Source organism: Ursus arctos, unplaced genomic scaffold (assembly GCF_023065955.2).
Source record: "Ursus arctos isolate Adak ecotype North America unplaced genomic scaffold, UrsArc2.0 scaffold_10, whole genome shotgun sequence".
In the NCBI taxonomy this organism is placed as follows: domain Eukaryota; kingdom Metazoa; phylum Chordata; class Mammalia; order Carnivora; family Ursidae; genus Ursus; species Ursus arctos.
Genome location: NW_026622764.1, coordinates 76,705,336 through 76,722,698, shown reverse-complemented (window position 1 = coordinate 76,722,698; position 17,363 = coordinate 76,705,336). Strand labels below are relative to the sequence as shown.

The following is a 17,363-nucleotide window of genomic DNA, read 5'->3' as shown; positions in this document are numbered from 1 at the left end:
CCCAAACACATCTGACCATAGAGCTCCAGGGTACTCACTGTGGAATCCACTTTGGGATTGCCACTGGCCCAAATTGGCAGATTTTTACTGAACAGCTGACAAAGGACCCAGAAGAAAGTTTTTGCTTATTCATTCATCATGGTCACTCTGAAATATGTCAATCACCAGAATCAAACACTGTCTTTCTCAGAAAAAAGCAGAAGAAAAAGGACGTCTTTATGCAATCAAAAATTTTTATTCAGAATAGGCATTAACAAAATGAAGGTAGGTGCCTCATCAATGCAGGGCCACAGGGTATTCAGAAGCAGATTAGAAAATAATTACAAAAATACCTTGCTACAGATTAAAATAAACTTGAAACCACAATCATTGACTATAAAATGTAGCCGTACAGAATCACACTAAAAATAAAAGGTAAAAATCTTCAGACAATTTGCTCTCTTGCTTGACCAGCTGGCAGGGAGTCAACAGCCCTGGGAACCCAGTGCAGCTGTGACACCCAAGGCCAGGGAATGATCAGAAGATCCCACAGCCCCACTCTGAATCTGCATGAAGACCACCTGGCTTCCCACTGTTTCAGAGCAGCTGGATTAAGTGCTTGCAATTCCGCCAACAAGGACTCCCGGTGAAGAAGGGCAGTAGCTACTGGGACTGCATCTGCCTTTTCAATTTGGCAAGTCTCAGAAGACACTCGTCCCTCCACTGCCTTCTGGCAGCTAAGTGCTCTGGATCATTGGGAACTTTCACACACATGGCCTGGGAATAGGAAATGAAAGGAAATTTGAAATGAAATGAAATGAAATGAAATGAAATGAAATGGAATGGAAATGGAAATGGAAAGGAAAGGAAAGGAAAAAACCGAAGCATGAAGAGGAACTCAGTTACCAGGAGAGTAATTGTTCCTATTTACGCAAACTGAATTTGCTTTTGAAGACAAAAGCTTAGGAAACCCTCAATTAACTAACGTTCCAAATCCACAGAGGCCAACAGTGCCTCTAAAACAATGAAGATGAGCTACCCGTTCATTGGTCGCACTGCTCTAAGGTCTCCTACGACCATGACAGAACTGTGGACAAGCAAAGACAGGAATGAGGAGCCACCAAAATAAAAGGCAAAGATAGAACCTCACCCGTGGCTCCGCCCACGCAATTCTCTACAAGGAGTCTACGTACCTGATTAACTTTTTCAACTGTGGCCCCGGAAAAGTCTGGAATGGGTCCAAATGTCTTTAGGACACGTTGCATGCCTTCACTGTATCTGTCACAGTAGCTTAACATACCTGAAATCATATGAAAACAAGAATCCACAATATCAGCAAGAACACTACATGAGAACACTGCCTGACTCCAAACTAAGAAATCTGTTCCGAGGGTCTCACCCTCGGTCAGAATACTACAGTCTTTCCCTCCTGCAGATGAAGAAAACGTGCAGGGGGGGGCACCCACCTCGGTCAGCTGGCACTGGGGAATGAGCTTCCTCACCAACATCACTACTCAAGCTTTCCATCAGATCCTAAAATTCTAGAACATGATGGGACCCTGGAGCCTCTGTCAGTGCATCTTATGGACTCTCAAGTGGGCCTGTTCCTGCACTGATTGGCTAATATCACATGAAGTCTTATTTTCATTAAAAATGTCTCCTTCAGAGGCGCCTGGGTGGCTCAGTTGTTAAGCGCCTGCCTTTGGCTCAGGGCGTGATCCCGGCATTCCGGGATCGAGCCCCACATCAGGCTCCTCTGCTATGAGCCTTCTTATTCCTCTCCCACTCCCCCTGCTAGTGTTCCCTCTCTCGCTGGCTGTCTCTATCTCTGTCGAATAAATAAAATAAAATCTTAAAAAAAATAATGTCTCCTTCAACAATGTGTCTACAAGGTTACTTGTGTAAATGGCTTGAATGCATTTCCTAAGAACCCAAGATATGAAAATCCAATCAAACCTGTCTCCCGTTTCACTCTTACTCCATGAGTTCTAGTCACCACTTTATTGGGTGTCTACTGGCAGCCCGTTCCTTAACACAGCCGTATTTCTCTGAGACGCGAGCTCCACATGTACACCTGCTTCAGCTTTGGCCAGCAGACCAGAGCCCCATCACCCCATGCCCTGGGGCATCTGTCCCTGGCTGCGCTGCTCTGCTTCGGGGCCCTCGGGAAGCCAATGTCTTGGATCCTAAGATAGGGCCCTGCCCTAGGATTCTGATGGAGAAACACATGAAGAGGAGGCTTATCCTGGAGGGGGAAGGGAGGCAGAAGCACGGTAACTCAGAAGCAGCTGTGGGCTGCATGAGGCCGAAGCTCATATTTTCTCTTAGAATCAGAGATGTGCCCAGAGGAAACATCAATCAGGCTGCATCACCTCCCGACGTGGGGCTGGCTTGCCCTGACCCGCTCTGCCCAGCAGACAACGGAGCTCCTCTCATGCTCGTCCCCCGCCCCCTGCCCTGGGAGGCAGCTGAGGCCGGGCCAGTGCAGGCGTGCACTTGGACATGAGATCAGAAGCCTGGCCCAGGTATGTGGAGGAGGCGTCTCCAAGTCCTGGGCCCCGCTGGGGACAGGGGCTAAGCCACCTGCACTTCTACCTTTGGCCCATTTCCAACATTTTTCAAAGCCAGAAAGACTCAGCGGTCAATCAGTCAGGCTAAAAGATAACAAGGGAACAGACAAAACTGTAGAATTTGCAGAGATCCCAGAGCTTGGCTCTCACCTACCCCACAAAAACTGTGTATGATTAACTTAAAATAAAAATGACCATCACGGGATATTCTTTTTAAAAAAGCAAAAAACCAAAAAACAGCTTCTTTGGGGTTTAGTTTTGGTGGACCTACACTGATGTGAAGCCTAAATTCACTCAGTGTCAATTTAATTTGGCTCAAATAGTTTTCTTTCTCTTTCAGTGTGCTAAAATTATATCCAATTCCCTCTTAGAAGAGAAACCATTTTGAAGGGTAAACATTTCAAACATACCAACCTTTCTGACGTTAGCACCTACAATGAAGTGGTGGATACTCTCTTTTTAAAATAAGGAGTTACCAAAAAAATAAAATAAGGAGCTCCTTTTCATTTAACGTTTAAGTGTGACTTGACAATTCAGAGTTTGGAAAGGCTCCCTAACTCTGCCAGCACTGACCAGGTATCCTGAGTGGCTGAGCATTTCTGGAACCCAGGAAACAACCTGTACATTTATTTCCTTTTGGAAATTATTTACTTCACTTTATCTATTTGTTTATTTATTCAAACTAAAGGTGATAAAATCTAGACACAAATACAGTTTATTCCTTTCAGGGGAGCAGACACACAAGAGTCGAGTAAGTTGTAAGGATATTAAATAAGAAAACAGGGAAGAATCACTGTAGCTGTGGATTCCGCACACACACAGAAAACAGAAGCTCCACGGATACTCTCTTGGGAACCGAGTCCCCTTACTGCAACGTGAGCGGCCAGAAGCCACAGGAATCAATTCACGTACATGTCACTTCTGGATGACTTCAAGTCTTCTCAATGAGTGTTGACCTTTCACTGGCCCTGTGAAGCCAATTTTAATCTCCTGAGGGCTTTCGAGAACTTTCTTCCCTACTGCCTTGTATAAAATTTGTTGTTTTAAAGAGCATTTATTTCTTCAAAATAGGATACAATATGGTAAAAATCCTAAAATACATTTCATACCTTCTCCCATCTTGTTCAGGAAACGAATTATAATTTCACTCTCACTAATATAAAAACACTTTCTGTCACATGCACTCAGGCTCTTGGGATAAACAGCCTCGTTGTTCGTAGTGAAGCTAAGGCACTCACAGAGCAGGTGCAGACCCTCCCGCTTCATCTGCAGAGAAGCCTGACACCCTCAGGAGGGCTCTCCTACTTGCCCAAGATACAAGTTCATGGTGACTTATGGCCAAGATCTGCACTGTGCCTTAGTGTTTACAATGTTCCAGGACATTTATCACTGTCACTGTTATTTGTTAACATTTCCTCTTCCACTAGAGAAGTATTAAAAGGAGGATTTTCATCTCCAACAATAATTTTGGCTTCTCTATACTATGAAAGGAGAATTGAGTGGCAATCACTCCACAATACCAAATTCACTGGAAATGTCAAGGAGAAGAAACCACTTCACCTTTTATCCGGCTAGTATGTCCTTCCTTTATATTACTATGAAATCTGGCCTTCCCCTATGTTTTCTCTTCTACACTTCCTTGCCCCTGTCTGCCTTGTTCAACAGTATACTTCTCAAAACTCTCTAGAGCTTAGCGTTTTAGAAGACTTTGAACCTAATTTCTCAAGAGATGCTTATATGGAGTAAGAAAAAATGGAGAAAAGAATTGATTCTCATGAGATTAGACTTAGCTTATCTTCGTGCTTTCTAAGTTGGAATTCTTTAGTTGCAAGTCCCCAAAGGCAAGACAGTGTGCTTTCTTGAACCTTCGGCACAACGCATGGTGGGCGGATAGGCAGAGAGCCCTCCTTGGTTTCCGTGTACAGAGCAGGCACAAAGCTCCACTGTGACCGTGAAAGTGGCTGTTATGACACGCTCTGGGTATTCAGTTTCTCGGAGAGCCCTAACTGCTACCCACACCAGAGGAGTCTGGTTTTCTCATAGCGTATAGACCCACACCTACGTGAATTCACCTGCTTTTAAAAGACAGAGTTTCACAGAACTTATTAAGGAAGATCAAAAAGGTCCCAAAGCACAGAGCAACATTATCTAATTCCCACCTGAGTGAGTGAGATCTCACCTGAGGTCAGGGAGGAGAGGCAGGTGGAGACAGAAACCTACCTGGGCCCCTTAACTCCTGAAAGACCCAGCGCTAGCAACTCACCTGTTCCCCTGAAAATTACAGCTCCATGTAAATGAGCCAAACCCACCACGTAGGCATGTAGATTAGAAAAAAGAGAGAGCAAGAGAAGGCATCTATACAAAGGAGGAAATTTTATGAGGCAGGATGGTAAACATTCGCTTCAGCTGGAGGTGATTTCCAGAGGTGCTGATTCTGAGACAGTCACTCCCCAGGTAGCAGTAAACCCCGGAGGCGCCCAAAATGCTGCCAGGTATAAAACGGAGCAGTTCTCTTTGCTGAACTAATGGTCTAAAAGCTTAGCTAAGAAACAAACCAAACAGTTAAAGTCTGGAGATTTCACCATCCTATTGCAAAATGTCCTACTGTGTATTCATTCTGTACTCCTTTTTGGGGGAGTTAAAAGAAAAAACTCTAAGAGTAGTGAATTTAAAAATGAGACCAAACTCTGTATGAATATAACACTGATTAAGGGACTTCATGTGTGTCAGCCAACTGGCCAAGCATTGCCATCTGGCTTAATTCTCACACCACCCTTGTGAGGTGGGCAATGTTGCCTTCCCCATTTTACAGGTGGGGAGACTCACTTGCACAGAGCTAGTTAGCTTGGAAGGCAGGGAGGCACCAGGCTGACCGGCTCCACTGACTAGATTCCCCCATTCTGAGAGCCTGCCCTTCATGGGGGTTGCCTTTAAAATACAGCCAAAAGGCAAAGTAGGCATGCTGGCTTCCAGCTTTTCAGGGGCCATTTTATTAGATTAAAAACATTTTCTAATTATTTTTCACCATGTCCTTTTATGTATCTACATAAGGAGACATCTATGGATTGTTTATAAATTTCAGCTGTTGCTGAAATTTCAAGAAGTAGACTTCAAAATGGTACTACCCAGAGTTACTGGAATATTAACTGAGACCATGTATATTTAAAAATAAACATAATGTAAGAAAGATTGCATGACACTTAGTAGGAACTCAAAAAATGCAATCTCCAAGAGGGCAGGAACCGTGTTTTGTGTACTATTGTATTAGTATCTTGGACATAGCAAGAACTCAATAAATTATGTTCAATAAAAACAAAAACAAAGAAACCAGATTCTAAAATATTTTTACCACTTCTAGGTAAACTGTAGCTTTAAGACTAATAACTAGCCTTTACCTGAGATGGTGGCTTTAGGAAAACAACATCAAAAAAAAAAAAAAAAAACCAACAACTCTTCCTCCCCGCCCCCAATCTTGATATATTCTGGATGACATTGTGGAGAATAATGAACATTTCCATTGGTTCCAAGCCAGATCTTATAACAGCCAACTCTGGTCTTAGGAATGCTCTGAAGTTGAAAACTGCATCCGTCCACGATTATCATATTAAGCCAATTAGGTTCTCTTATCATATCTGCTTTGTTTGAAAAATTGTTACAGGCCTCCTTCATGTCTGCCACACTGTTTGGTTCTTGAGTTTCTGGTTTCATTGGCTTCTGTTTCTATTTGTTTGAGAGTCAAAGCTGCTCTCAGTTGTCTCCCTACTGATGTCTCATGATACCTGAACTATCTTGTTTTTCTGAAGAAAAAAAAATTTAAAAAGAGAAAAACATGGTGGTTACCAAACAGTGTCTATATATACATCAAATGTTTAAATATGTTCTCCACTTTTAAGATGCTGGTTGAAAAAGCATTTGAAAGTCTCCAAGACTTTATTTTAATGATACTTCAAAACTCTTGTTTCACTTTTATGAGGGCCTCTTTCTTTACATTATCTTCCCGTGTTCTACTGTCATCCCACTACAAAAGTAACATGCTCATTGTAGGAGAGAGTCCCCTGTTCCTCCAGTACCTCTCAGCCATGCTCAGTTTTAAGGAGGAGTCAAGTCAGTTACTGAACCACATTTGCATGACAACGACCAGTCCATTCAAACCACCATAAGGGTCCCTGCAAGAATATGACTGGTAAAACTGCCTTGACTTATTCACTGAAAATTGTATTTCACTATGGTGGCAAAAATTGAACTATTACCCAAAGATCATGGAATTATAAAATCTAATCAGACTCCCAGAGGTCACTTATCGCAACTTCCCACTTCAATAGAGGTGTCTCTACCCAATATATACCCAGCTGCCCTATTCACCCACTCGTAGCATGACCCTCTCCCTCAACGTCAGCTTCAGTTACTAGAAACTTCCTGCCATGTACTAAGCCCAAGCCTGTCTTTTGCCTGCCATGTCCACTCTTTCAATCTGGTTCCAGCCCCACCTAAGACACGGACAGACAGATGCCCATGAGCACACATGCTCTTCTCTGGCCACCTTCTCCTGGATAAGCCCCAATTTCTCAACATTTTGGTTAAATGTAGACCATGGAGCTGAATACAAGATTCCTTTTCTCTTTCTACATATGTTTTACATGTTAATTTTTAAAATAATATGGCAATAATTGTAGAAAATTATGACAACACAGAAAAGCAAAAAGGTAATAAAAGTTACTTATAATTTCAACACTGAGAGTAGTAATGACATTGAGGTGACATTTTACTAGATTTTCATTCATAGCTTTTATTTTTTTTTTTATTTTTTTAATGATTTTTTTATTTATTATGTTAGTCACCATATAGTACATCCCCGGTTTCCGATGTCATTCATAGCTTTTAAGATTTATTTTGTTTCAGTTTGGTGTAGGTTTTAAGTGCTTGTTTTTCAGATAGCGGCTTGTTTTTCAGATAGCGTCTTGTTTTTGAATCGCTTAAAATGTGGCTGACAGTTTCATTCTTGGAGGCTTTCTCACCTTCCTCAACTTATCTTTCTGTTAGAATCACTAGATCATGGGCCTGTACCTACCTCCCCAGGCCCTTTGAAGTTGGCTTCCGGGGTAAATGACTGGCCTGCCCTGAACTGCTGCCTGTGCCCTAAAATAGGCAAGTCACACGGAGAAGCCGCTCATATTTAGGCAGAAGATACGTACAGCAGAGGTAGTCACTTCCCTTATCTTTGTCTTACCTCTGTAAGTAATTGCATCATCTTTCTCAGGAAAACACAACTTTATCTGCCGTCAGGCTGGATGCCATGTGGCAGTGTCCATGACAACACCCTCATCTGTCTGTCCTTCCACTCCCGCCTGAGTGCTGTCTGCCGCACAGAGCTCTGAGGATCCTGGATTCCATGCGGACTGACATCTCAGGACACAGCCCCTATCTGTGAGTCACCAGGGCTGGCACTGTCTCCTACATATGATATTGTTTCTATTCAGTTTTAAAAAAAAAAAAAAAAACGCAAAACTGTACTGTTGACAAAACCCCTAAGACCATTAAACAGCACAGAATTCCCATCTTCGCCCCTATGGAAGCAAAGCATACCTTCTGCATTGAGATGCATAGTTTCTAGGGGTCCAATGAACGCATACCGCATGCCCAGGCCATCTGACATGACAAGGTCAAGGTCACTCGGAGAAACTATTCCTTCCTGAATGGAGAAAATGGGGCAGCACACAGATTAGTCCTCCGGAAAGACAATTTTCTTGCCTTCACTTTCAACCTAATTTTTTTAGAGTATGATCCCAAAACATTCTCCAAAGCGCTCAAATAGTATTTTTGTCAGACTTTGCATGACAAAACTGTAACATATAAACAGATTCTGAAAAGATAATATTTTGAGAAATGGTCAAACACCAACTCACTTTTTCCATGGCTGTAATCAACCTGCCGCCCTACTGTGCCCCCTTCCGCTGTCTTCCCTCCTCTACCTTCTCAGCTGTGTATCACTCACAGCTTTGGAGAGGCGGGGAGGATGAAGGGAAGGGGGCGAAGTAAGAGCAGGGTATTGGTGGATAAGGGCAAGAAGGACTTTTCACATATTTGCCTGAGATCTGGACACTAAGACTAGAGCCATCAAAAGAACTAAAGAGTCGTTCTCCAGGCTTTGCCTGCCTGCAAGCCCAGCCTTGTCCAGCTTTTAATGAGTTTGTAAAAATGACATTCTTTGATGAAATGCAGTTTAGAACTGTGTGTTGTTGGCAAGGTGGGGCCCTGGAATCTTCTGCAAATGTGAATGGCAAAGCAAGAGGCAAGTTGTTATGTGTTCAGGTTAGATGTCAAATCGGCCCTCTATGTTACTCGCCCTGTTCTTCAGACAGCCTCGACCTCGCACCGCTTTTGCAACGAGCAGGGTTGCATTTGCACAAATTTGCGTGATCTGGTACTCCTCTGCCAGCTCCTCTCGATCTGAGGTGATTTTCACCTTGGGCATTTCAGCTGTCAGGAAGGCAGATATGAGGAAGCCGTCAGATTTTCCTGTACGTCTGCACTGGTCACACTGCTAGAATTATTGTTAAGTCTCCAGTTCGTATTTCCTGAGTGGTTTCTTTCACAAACAGGGCATGGTGAGGAGAGAGATGTTTCTGCCTGACAACTAGGCCAAGTCTGCCTTCTGAAAAAGGCCACCAAGCGTGGCTGCGCTGGCTGACACCTCTTCCGTTGGCAGCCGTGGCAGCCCCCAGTTACTGGAGTCCCGGGGCAGAGGATGAAATGCTGTGCTGTGGAAATCTCATGTCTGCCCCTACCCCCAGGGGCACATCCACACACACTGCATCCACCCAGCTCCCATGAACAGGCTCAGACAAATGACCCACCCTACTCTGCCGCATTTGCTCTGGGTTACAGAGCAAATCCTTTACCTTCCCTTGAAAGGGATGTCTGTTGTCCTATTTGAGAGGATGTCTATGTGGCAGACGAAAGCTTTCATCTGAGGGCTTTATCAGGCCCCATGGCCAACATAGAGAGTCGGTTTGCCCTCCAGGTGGCCCTGGGAGGTCTGGGCTAAGCCCTCCCTGTTCAGACACTGGAGGCCAGAGCTCCCCCTGCTGTCCCTCCTCCTCCTCCGTGGCCTCTGTGACATCTCTGCTTTCCAGACTTCAAAGTCACCCACGACGTTGAGAGCGGAAGGGAATTTATACCCTCTACCTCGATCACCTGCATCAGCTGCTGAGGGAGAAAACACCAGTGCCTCAGGTCCAGGGGGGTATTTGGACCACCATGGTGATGTTGGGGTGGGGGACCAGAAAGGGGATGGAGCTAAAGAACCGAGAAGATAGAGCCACCCACGAAGGGCATGTACCATTTAGGTGTGACTGAGAAACTTTGAGAGAACTACCTTCCATCTATCTTTGTGTGTGTGTGAGATAAACAAAGATGTGGACAAACCATACATAAGTGGTTTAGAGAGTAACTACAAAGCGTACGCCACCCCCCGCCCACCGACACCACCGTGCCTGTCTTCCCAATTATATCTTCCTCCCTCCTTCCCAGAGGCAAACATCCAGACTTTTGTAAGAACCATTTTTTATTTTTAAGATTTGCCATTTTTGTTTATATTCCTAAACCACAGTTCGCTTTTTGCCTATTTTCATCTTCTTCAAAATGGACTCTCACCGTGCATTCTTTTGTGACTTGCTTCTTTCTCTCAACTTTATGGCTTTAAGATTCACCTGTGTTGTGTGTAGCTGTAGTCTGTCCACCCTTGTTGATGTATACAACCAGTTTACTTATCCATCCTACCGTTCATGAATATTTGGGAACGTTCTGTTCCAGGCTCCCAGGGCACACATCTAAGAGGAGAACTACTGTCCTAGGGCACACGTAGCTTCAACGTTACTGGATAATGCCAGGTGCTTTCCAGAGTGGTTGCATGCCCACTGCCTCCAGCAGCGTATGTGAGCTCCCATCGCTCCCCAACGTCTCCAACACTTGATGGTGTCACACTCACAAAGTGTGGTTAGTCTGCTAGGCTATCACAATGTCTCACTGGATTTCCTATTTCTCCTAAATTATCCTACCGTAAGTTCATCTGGACAGCTAAGGAGAGCAAATTAATGTATTCAGTTTACTCAAATGCTGACAGGTTTCACCTCCCTTCACTTCTGGTAGCAAAGCTTTTAAGCGACGAGGGGGCAGCAACGAGGAGGCAATGGTATACACAAGGTCCATGGTAGTGTCCAGAACTATCAAGAAACTGACTGTTGAAGGCATTCCTGCCTTCCTCTCCCTCCTCACCAAGCTCTTAGGGCCAGAAGGGTGGCTTCTGGTTCTCTCCCCAGGCTGCCTAAAAGCATTTGCTGCAGCATTCCTGAACCCTGTGAGCTCTGGAATCCGTGAAAGGCAGCCAGGCAGGGGCTCTGCAGACCCGCCCTCCCCCTGGCCCTCCCTCAGGTTCCAGGTCAACACCCCAAACAGCCTGAAGTTTCCCTATGGTGCTCAAACTGTAAAGGATGCAAATATGGAAGTCATCCTACATGTGCAATGCTATTTGCCTCGGCTCTCTTCTTCTGTAATTGTGTTTAGTATGTTTAGAGCTGACTTACGAAGGACTTCAAAATACCCCAAAAGTGAACCACTCAAGAGCAGTAATTTTTGATCGGTAAGTATGTGAGCTAACAGTGACCCTGACTAAATAAAGCCTTAGAAGGAGTCTCCACATATGTCACCACGTGGGGGAGAAGCCACACTTTCCTCCAATTCCCATTCTCTGAAATGTCCATCTATGTCTTATCAGTTACTATTCATTAGCTGAACAAGTGAGAAGAGGGGAAAGTTTTAATATCTTTTCTTGTTAACTCCTTTTTTCTGCCCCATTTGGATTTTCTGAAGTAGATTCTCTAAGCTTGACTTTTTACCCAGAAGTACATGCAGGGAAAAGAAATGGTCATAAGTAGTAGTGAAGCTAAGATGCTCGCCAATCCGGGTTCTGAGTTGCCCCTGCTCCACTCAGCACTGAAGCAAAGGCTCGTGGTTAGGATATGCTGCAGCTCAGGCTGCTTCATTCTGCTGTTAAGCTCCACTCCACCCACACCCTCAGTGACATCCGTGGCCCTGATACTAATATTACCAATATAATCACAACTGACAATCACAGTGGCATAAGAGGCAGAAACAGGCACTTGATTTGAGCACACTGATCCGATCATCGATTCCTTGGAAACAGACCCTACACTGCATGCTTGTTTGAGGACTGAAACCCCACCCACTCCAGTGTGTCTGTGGTTCAATTAACATTTGGCAGTACAGCTATCAGTACTTCCTCCATTTTGTGGTAAAATTCTCAAGTCACACGTACAAAGTAAAGCCCCAAGTGGTTAAAAAGATTCCAAAAATTGATAGAGAGCAACGAACTCTAGATCACTGTTCGCTTAAAACCTGGTTTGCATCATGTCCTGAAAAATCACTCAGCAAGGAGAGGCCAGAGCAGTGAGGCATCCCCTTTATTGAAACCTTCCTTCCCCTACTTCCCTTAGCTAAAACCTGAGACTTCCCACGAGCAACCAGCACACACTCATGCCGGCGCACACACTCTGTACCTTGCCTGCTGGGAATGCACGCCCATCCTGGGCTGGGGGGCAAGACTGTCATCCATGAGTAAGGACAAAATGCAAGACAGTTAACAAAGTACACAAACTCCTGTGATAGAAACCTGAAGTATAATTAAAGGTTTGGGGATGCATCAGGCAGAGTCCTACCAGAGAGAGACAGAGAGTAGGTTATATATACATAAAGAGATTTACTTCAAGAGATTGGCCTACATGACGGAGGGCACTGACAAGTCTGAAATCTGGAGCAGGAGCTGATGGTGGGAACCTCCATTCTGCTCTTAAGGCCTTTCAACCAGTTGGATGAAGCCTGCCCAGGGGACTGAGAATAATCTGTATTTAAAGTCAACTGATTATAGATGATAAACTAATCACATTTATCAAATATCTTTACAGCAACATCTGGACTATGTTTGACTGAATATATGGGCACTCTGGCCCAGCCAACATGACCCTCACAGTGGACAGAAGTTCAGAGCATGGTCCTCCCTTTCAGGTGTCTTCCATCTAGCCCTTTATTTATGGGAGAGAAGATACAATGAATGGCCAAAAATAGGCGAAAGGTTGATCTGGTGTTTCGGACACAGAAGAAGGGGCTGGTCTGGCAAGTTTAGGGATGAAGTATTGATGAATGAATCTCCTGGGACTATTTCCCCTACTGATTACCAGCTACCTACACAGAATTCTTCTTCTTTCTCTCTGATCATCCCATTCTCATTTTCAATTTTCTGATTCAATTCATGTATTCTTTTTGCATGCCCTCATTTTCATTTACTTTCCTCATTTTATTCATGCCATCCTCCTTGTCCACTTCTTTTTCACTAATCTCCAGCTTTTGATCTTCTTCTATTTTGTTTTGCTCTATTTTTCACCACACTAGAACCTGAATTTTCAGGTTTTTCTTGTGCAAATACTGCTTTAACTTGGCTGCCACCACAGCCACCAGGAACGCGGGCTCGCTACCCAGGAATCTGTGCTAGGTCATGTACAGTCCTTCTGCCCCTCCCCAGCCAGAGCTGTCTGAGCTTCAATGTACTGTCTCAACTGAGAAATGGGAGCCAGAAATAGTTTCATCTTTGGAAAATGCCAAATAATGAAATGCAACTAACAAGGGCATGAAGAGGCCCCTGGTCTTGCTCTGGTATCACTCTGGTTAGAGACCAAGAAGGAGAACTTACAGAAAGAGAGCCCACCTCAGTCTCTAATTAGAGCAAGGACGGAACAAAGTTAAACTTCAGTGAGCTCCCCCCCACACACAAAGATGCTTCAGGGTTATATAAGCTACAAGAGAATGATCACTGAGGGAGAAATAGCTCAAGTATGAGCAAGGGGTTCGGGACCCTTTTTTAGAAACATCCAACTCTGGAGTCCTGGTGAATGGTAGAGAAAGTAATAGAGTTACAGGCTTTGAAGTATAAATTAAGAACTATCGTGATGGCTCACAGTGTTTCTCATGAGAAACAAATTAGAACCATGAGTTAGTTTCCTCCATTTGTATATTATATAGTTGTGTTTTCTATACTCTTTGACAAGCATTACTTCTCCTCCATGAAACATGAAACTGGCTCCAGAGCAAGAGGAAAAAAGACCTGCTCCAACCACCCCACCCCTGCTACCTTCCAGGGAGAAGGTGGAGCAAATGCAAGATTTTAATAAGAAAGAAAGAAAAGACTGCTAAGTGCAGCCCCACTATTACTCAGAGGCTTGCGGTCAGGTTTGTGAGCTGCTCGGCTTCTTGCCAAAACCTACAAGTTTTCTTGGAAGCAAGGCATAAACATTCCTGCAGAATGACTCAAGCAAATTTTGCTAACTCATGGAAGAGCTGCTTGAACACCACATTGGCTGATGCAAGAGGACACTGATTCATAAAACACCCATTGTCCAGAGCCTACTGAGAGGGCACCCAGGGGGAAGGAGATCAGAAGGACACAAGGTGGACTCTACTGGGGAGGTGGTGGGAGGCAAGCCCATGAGCACTACTAACGGCAAGAGACGTGGGTCAGATCCTCTGCAGGCGTCTTCACCACATCTGGCAGGTGGCAAAGATATTGCCCCTCTCTGATACGGAGATCCCACTGCCAGCAGTTATTCTATGAGAAGTCCCCAGAAGAAGAGACTCTACAGGAAGGGATGCTCACAGAGGCATTATAGTGGCAGAAAACTTGGAACTACCTTAAAACAACTTATAATAGGGGAAAGATTAGATTTTTAAAAAAGACCAACTAAAAGAAATATCGTTAAGCCATTAAAAATGGAAACTTGAGGAAAGTATTCCTTTTTTGTAGAAGATTTATTTATGTATTTGAGGGCGAGAGTGCGCACACAGGAGGAGGGGGGAGGGGGGAGTGAGAGAGAGTCCGAAGCAGACTCTGAGCTGAACGTGGAGCTTGATTCCAGGACCCTGAGATCATGACCCGAAATGAAATCAAGCGTCGGATGCTCAGCTGACTGAGACACCCAAGTGCCCCTCAAGGAAAGTATTCTTAACAGAGACAAGACAGGAACACAGTAAAATAAAAGCAGCTGACTACTTTAGGGTGGGGAAAACATAGGTGGTCTTTTTCCCCTTTGAATATTCTTCAAATTAAACTGTTTAAATGGAAACAAATCAAAAACAGGAAGGGAAAGAGTGGAAAGACTGTCCCACTATAAGGGACGCTCCAGAGCTCTTTTAGGCCCCAAGTGGTAATAATTTGCTGGTGTGTTTTTTCTTACTGTGCCATGTGATAACAATGCTTTCAGGGAGAAAAACAATGGTATTATAGAGTCTGAAAGGAAAGGAAAAGTCTTGACCTGAAAACAAACACAGCAGAAGGAATCTACCCTTCCATGCAAATGTAAGTGTACTGCGGTCAGCAAGGGCAGCGGGGCCTTAATGGGGTGGGGATTGGGGTGGGGGCGGGGGGGGGGGTCCTCTGGGGCCAAAGTTTTCACAAAGAAGTTTGCTCCAAGGAGTATAAGCACTCTCTCTAAAACCAGAACAGCACGGACCCATCTCTGCCTGCCCCTCCTTTGTAATTCCAGCAGGGCTTCCTGCCCCGTGTCCCCAGGTCACAGGCCGGCCTGCTGCCCTGCTTCTGCCTGCCTCACGGAAGGCAAAGGAGGCCAGGCGACAAGGCTGCACAGTTTCACCCACAGCCTCGCTTCTCTGCCTTCCTCTTGGGGACCCCTTCCCTCCTCCTCTCCTCTATTTCAGGGGCCCATTGCCTGCTGCCTGTTAACGTTCCAGCTCACCCTGGAGGAGCTGAAATCCATCATTTATACTGACTGATGACCTGTCAGTGATGACAGGGAGTCAGGAGTTAGCGTAAGAGCATTTTCATTTCGTTTTAAGGGTTGTTAGAATATTAGCATTGAAGTTTTTACTTTAAACACCATTAAAGAAATCCAGGCATGCCAAGCAGGTTTTTAAAAAATTGAGTATGTGGTTGATGTTTTCATTATGTTTGTCTGTTAATAGGTCTGGAGGTGTCTCCAAAATAATAAATCAGCAGGAGCTCTCCTTCCAATAGGGTTTTGTTACTTGCCAATGTGGCTACTCAGAAAGTAACCTCCCATAAAATGGTAAATCCTGTCATAAAAATTGTCTACTTCTTACAGACCATCAGCACTAGACAAAACTCTAATTAACTGATGATTCCCAGCCAGCAAATATGGCTTTCAGAGGAGAGAGAATCCAGTTTCCTCAGTGGCTTACATCTCCCGGGACTGCTCTGGAGAGAAACTTCTTCAGTGTCCACTGGAGCCGCGTCTAAGTTGCTCGTCAAGTCAGACAGAAGCTTGGGAACATGGAGCCAGACCGAGTTCCATGCACCAGGGGCACGTGGACCTTGGCTCCAGCGTGAAGCAGGAGGAGCTGTATGAACACGCCAGACACTGTTTCTGCCCAAAGCCACCTGCCTCTAGCCCCACATCCCAGCGGTCTGTCACAGGCTCCGTAACACACCTCGAGTGGTATCTGGATTGAGTCCTTCCAACCAGATGGCCGACTACACATCGCCTTTGAATGGCCTCTACTTAACTTCTTCCTCTCCCGTGGTCAGTGCTGGACGCTATACACTTGCTGAGCCATGGCTGTGGGTTCTGATACAGTTCTGGGGTTTCTTAAAATGCCAAGATCCTCAGTGGCCTTTCAGGGCTGCCCTACAGATGAAAGCACAGGCTTCTCTTTGTATCTCTGAACAAGTGGCCATGGACAGGAAGCTCTCTGAACTTAAAACCAATGTGAAAGGAGGTCTCAACTAACTTGGAAGATGGTCCTGGTGAAGGAGGTGACACATCTGCCCCAAAGGCCCTGCACTCCCAAAACAGGTGCCAGCTCAGTCCTCGCACTGAGCAATAGGAATGGTGACGAGGAAAAGGACAGTTGTGACAGATCTATGACAGCCTTTGGGGAAACTGCACAGGGTAAAAGAGCTAGAAGAATTAAAGCCAAGAGAACTCTTTAATGTCCTCAGGTGATGAACTTGCTGGTCAGACAGCTGACCCCAGGCTTTGGAAGACAAGAAAGACAGAGGCCAGGTGGGCCCAGGACAATGGACCCAGGGTGTCTGAATAAGGTGGAAAGATGAGCGTGCTTCAGGTGCTGGAGGAGTGGGAGACAGCTCCCCCTCATCAATACCGAGGTCTGGGCTATATTTTCAGTAGGTAGAATAAATAATGCAGAAATGGCAGAAAAATGTCTTAAGAAAGAGTTTTGCTGTGTAATTTTGCATTGGTGAGAGAAAAAAGAAATGCAGAGCAGAATAGGGCATGTGGAAGATGGAGGCCGGAGGACTCCATGTATGCTGCACCTGAAGCTGAGCAGATGAACACAAAAGAAGGAAAGACAGCATGAGGCAGGCAAGGGCATGGGAGGACGCAGGACAGGAAGTGAGAGGAAACGTGCCTTCCTGTGTGATGCCAGGAGACCTACCCAAGGCTGGAGGCCCAGGCCAGGAATGAAACAGGCAGAGAGAACTGAGGCACCTGGTGGCTCAGTGGGTTAAGCATCTGCCTTTGGCTCAGGTCATGATCCCAGGGTCCTGGGATCCAGCCCCACGTCAGGCTCCCTGCTCAGCAGGGAGTCTGCTTCTCTCTCTCCCTCTGCCACTCCCCCTGCTTGTACTTGCTCTCTATCTGTCAAATAAATAAATAAAATATTTTTAAAAAAGAAGCAGGCAGAGAGAGATCGCATCACTTCTGGAAGGACGTGAGGCTCAGAGCAGGGTAAAGAAATTCCCAGATCCCG

The 17,363-nt window shown here is 45.1% G+C and overlaps 1 protein-coding gene across 1 annotated transcript in view; it reads right to left on the bottom strand.

The window, feature by feature from the left end:
- Window positions 1-215: 215 nt before the first annotated feature.
- Window positions 216-17,363, bottom strand: part of CRYL1 (crystallin lambda 1) — a 151,369-nt gene continuing 134,221 nt past the window's right edge. Inside the window, exons 6-8 of the mRNA XM_026492955.4 lie at window positions 8,133-8,238; window positions 1,173-1,279; window positions 216-756 (exon numbers count right to left, since the gene is read on the bottom strand). Of these exons, the coding sequence (XP_026348740.1) occupies window positions 643-756; window positions 1,173-1,279; window positions 8,133-8,238 (327 nt within the window). The 3' untranslated portion in view covers window positions 216-642. The remainder of the gene's footprint in view (window positions 757-1,172; window positions 1,280-8,132; window positions 8,239-17,363) is intronic.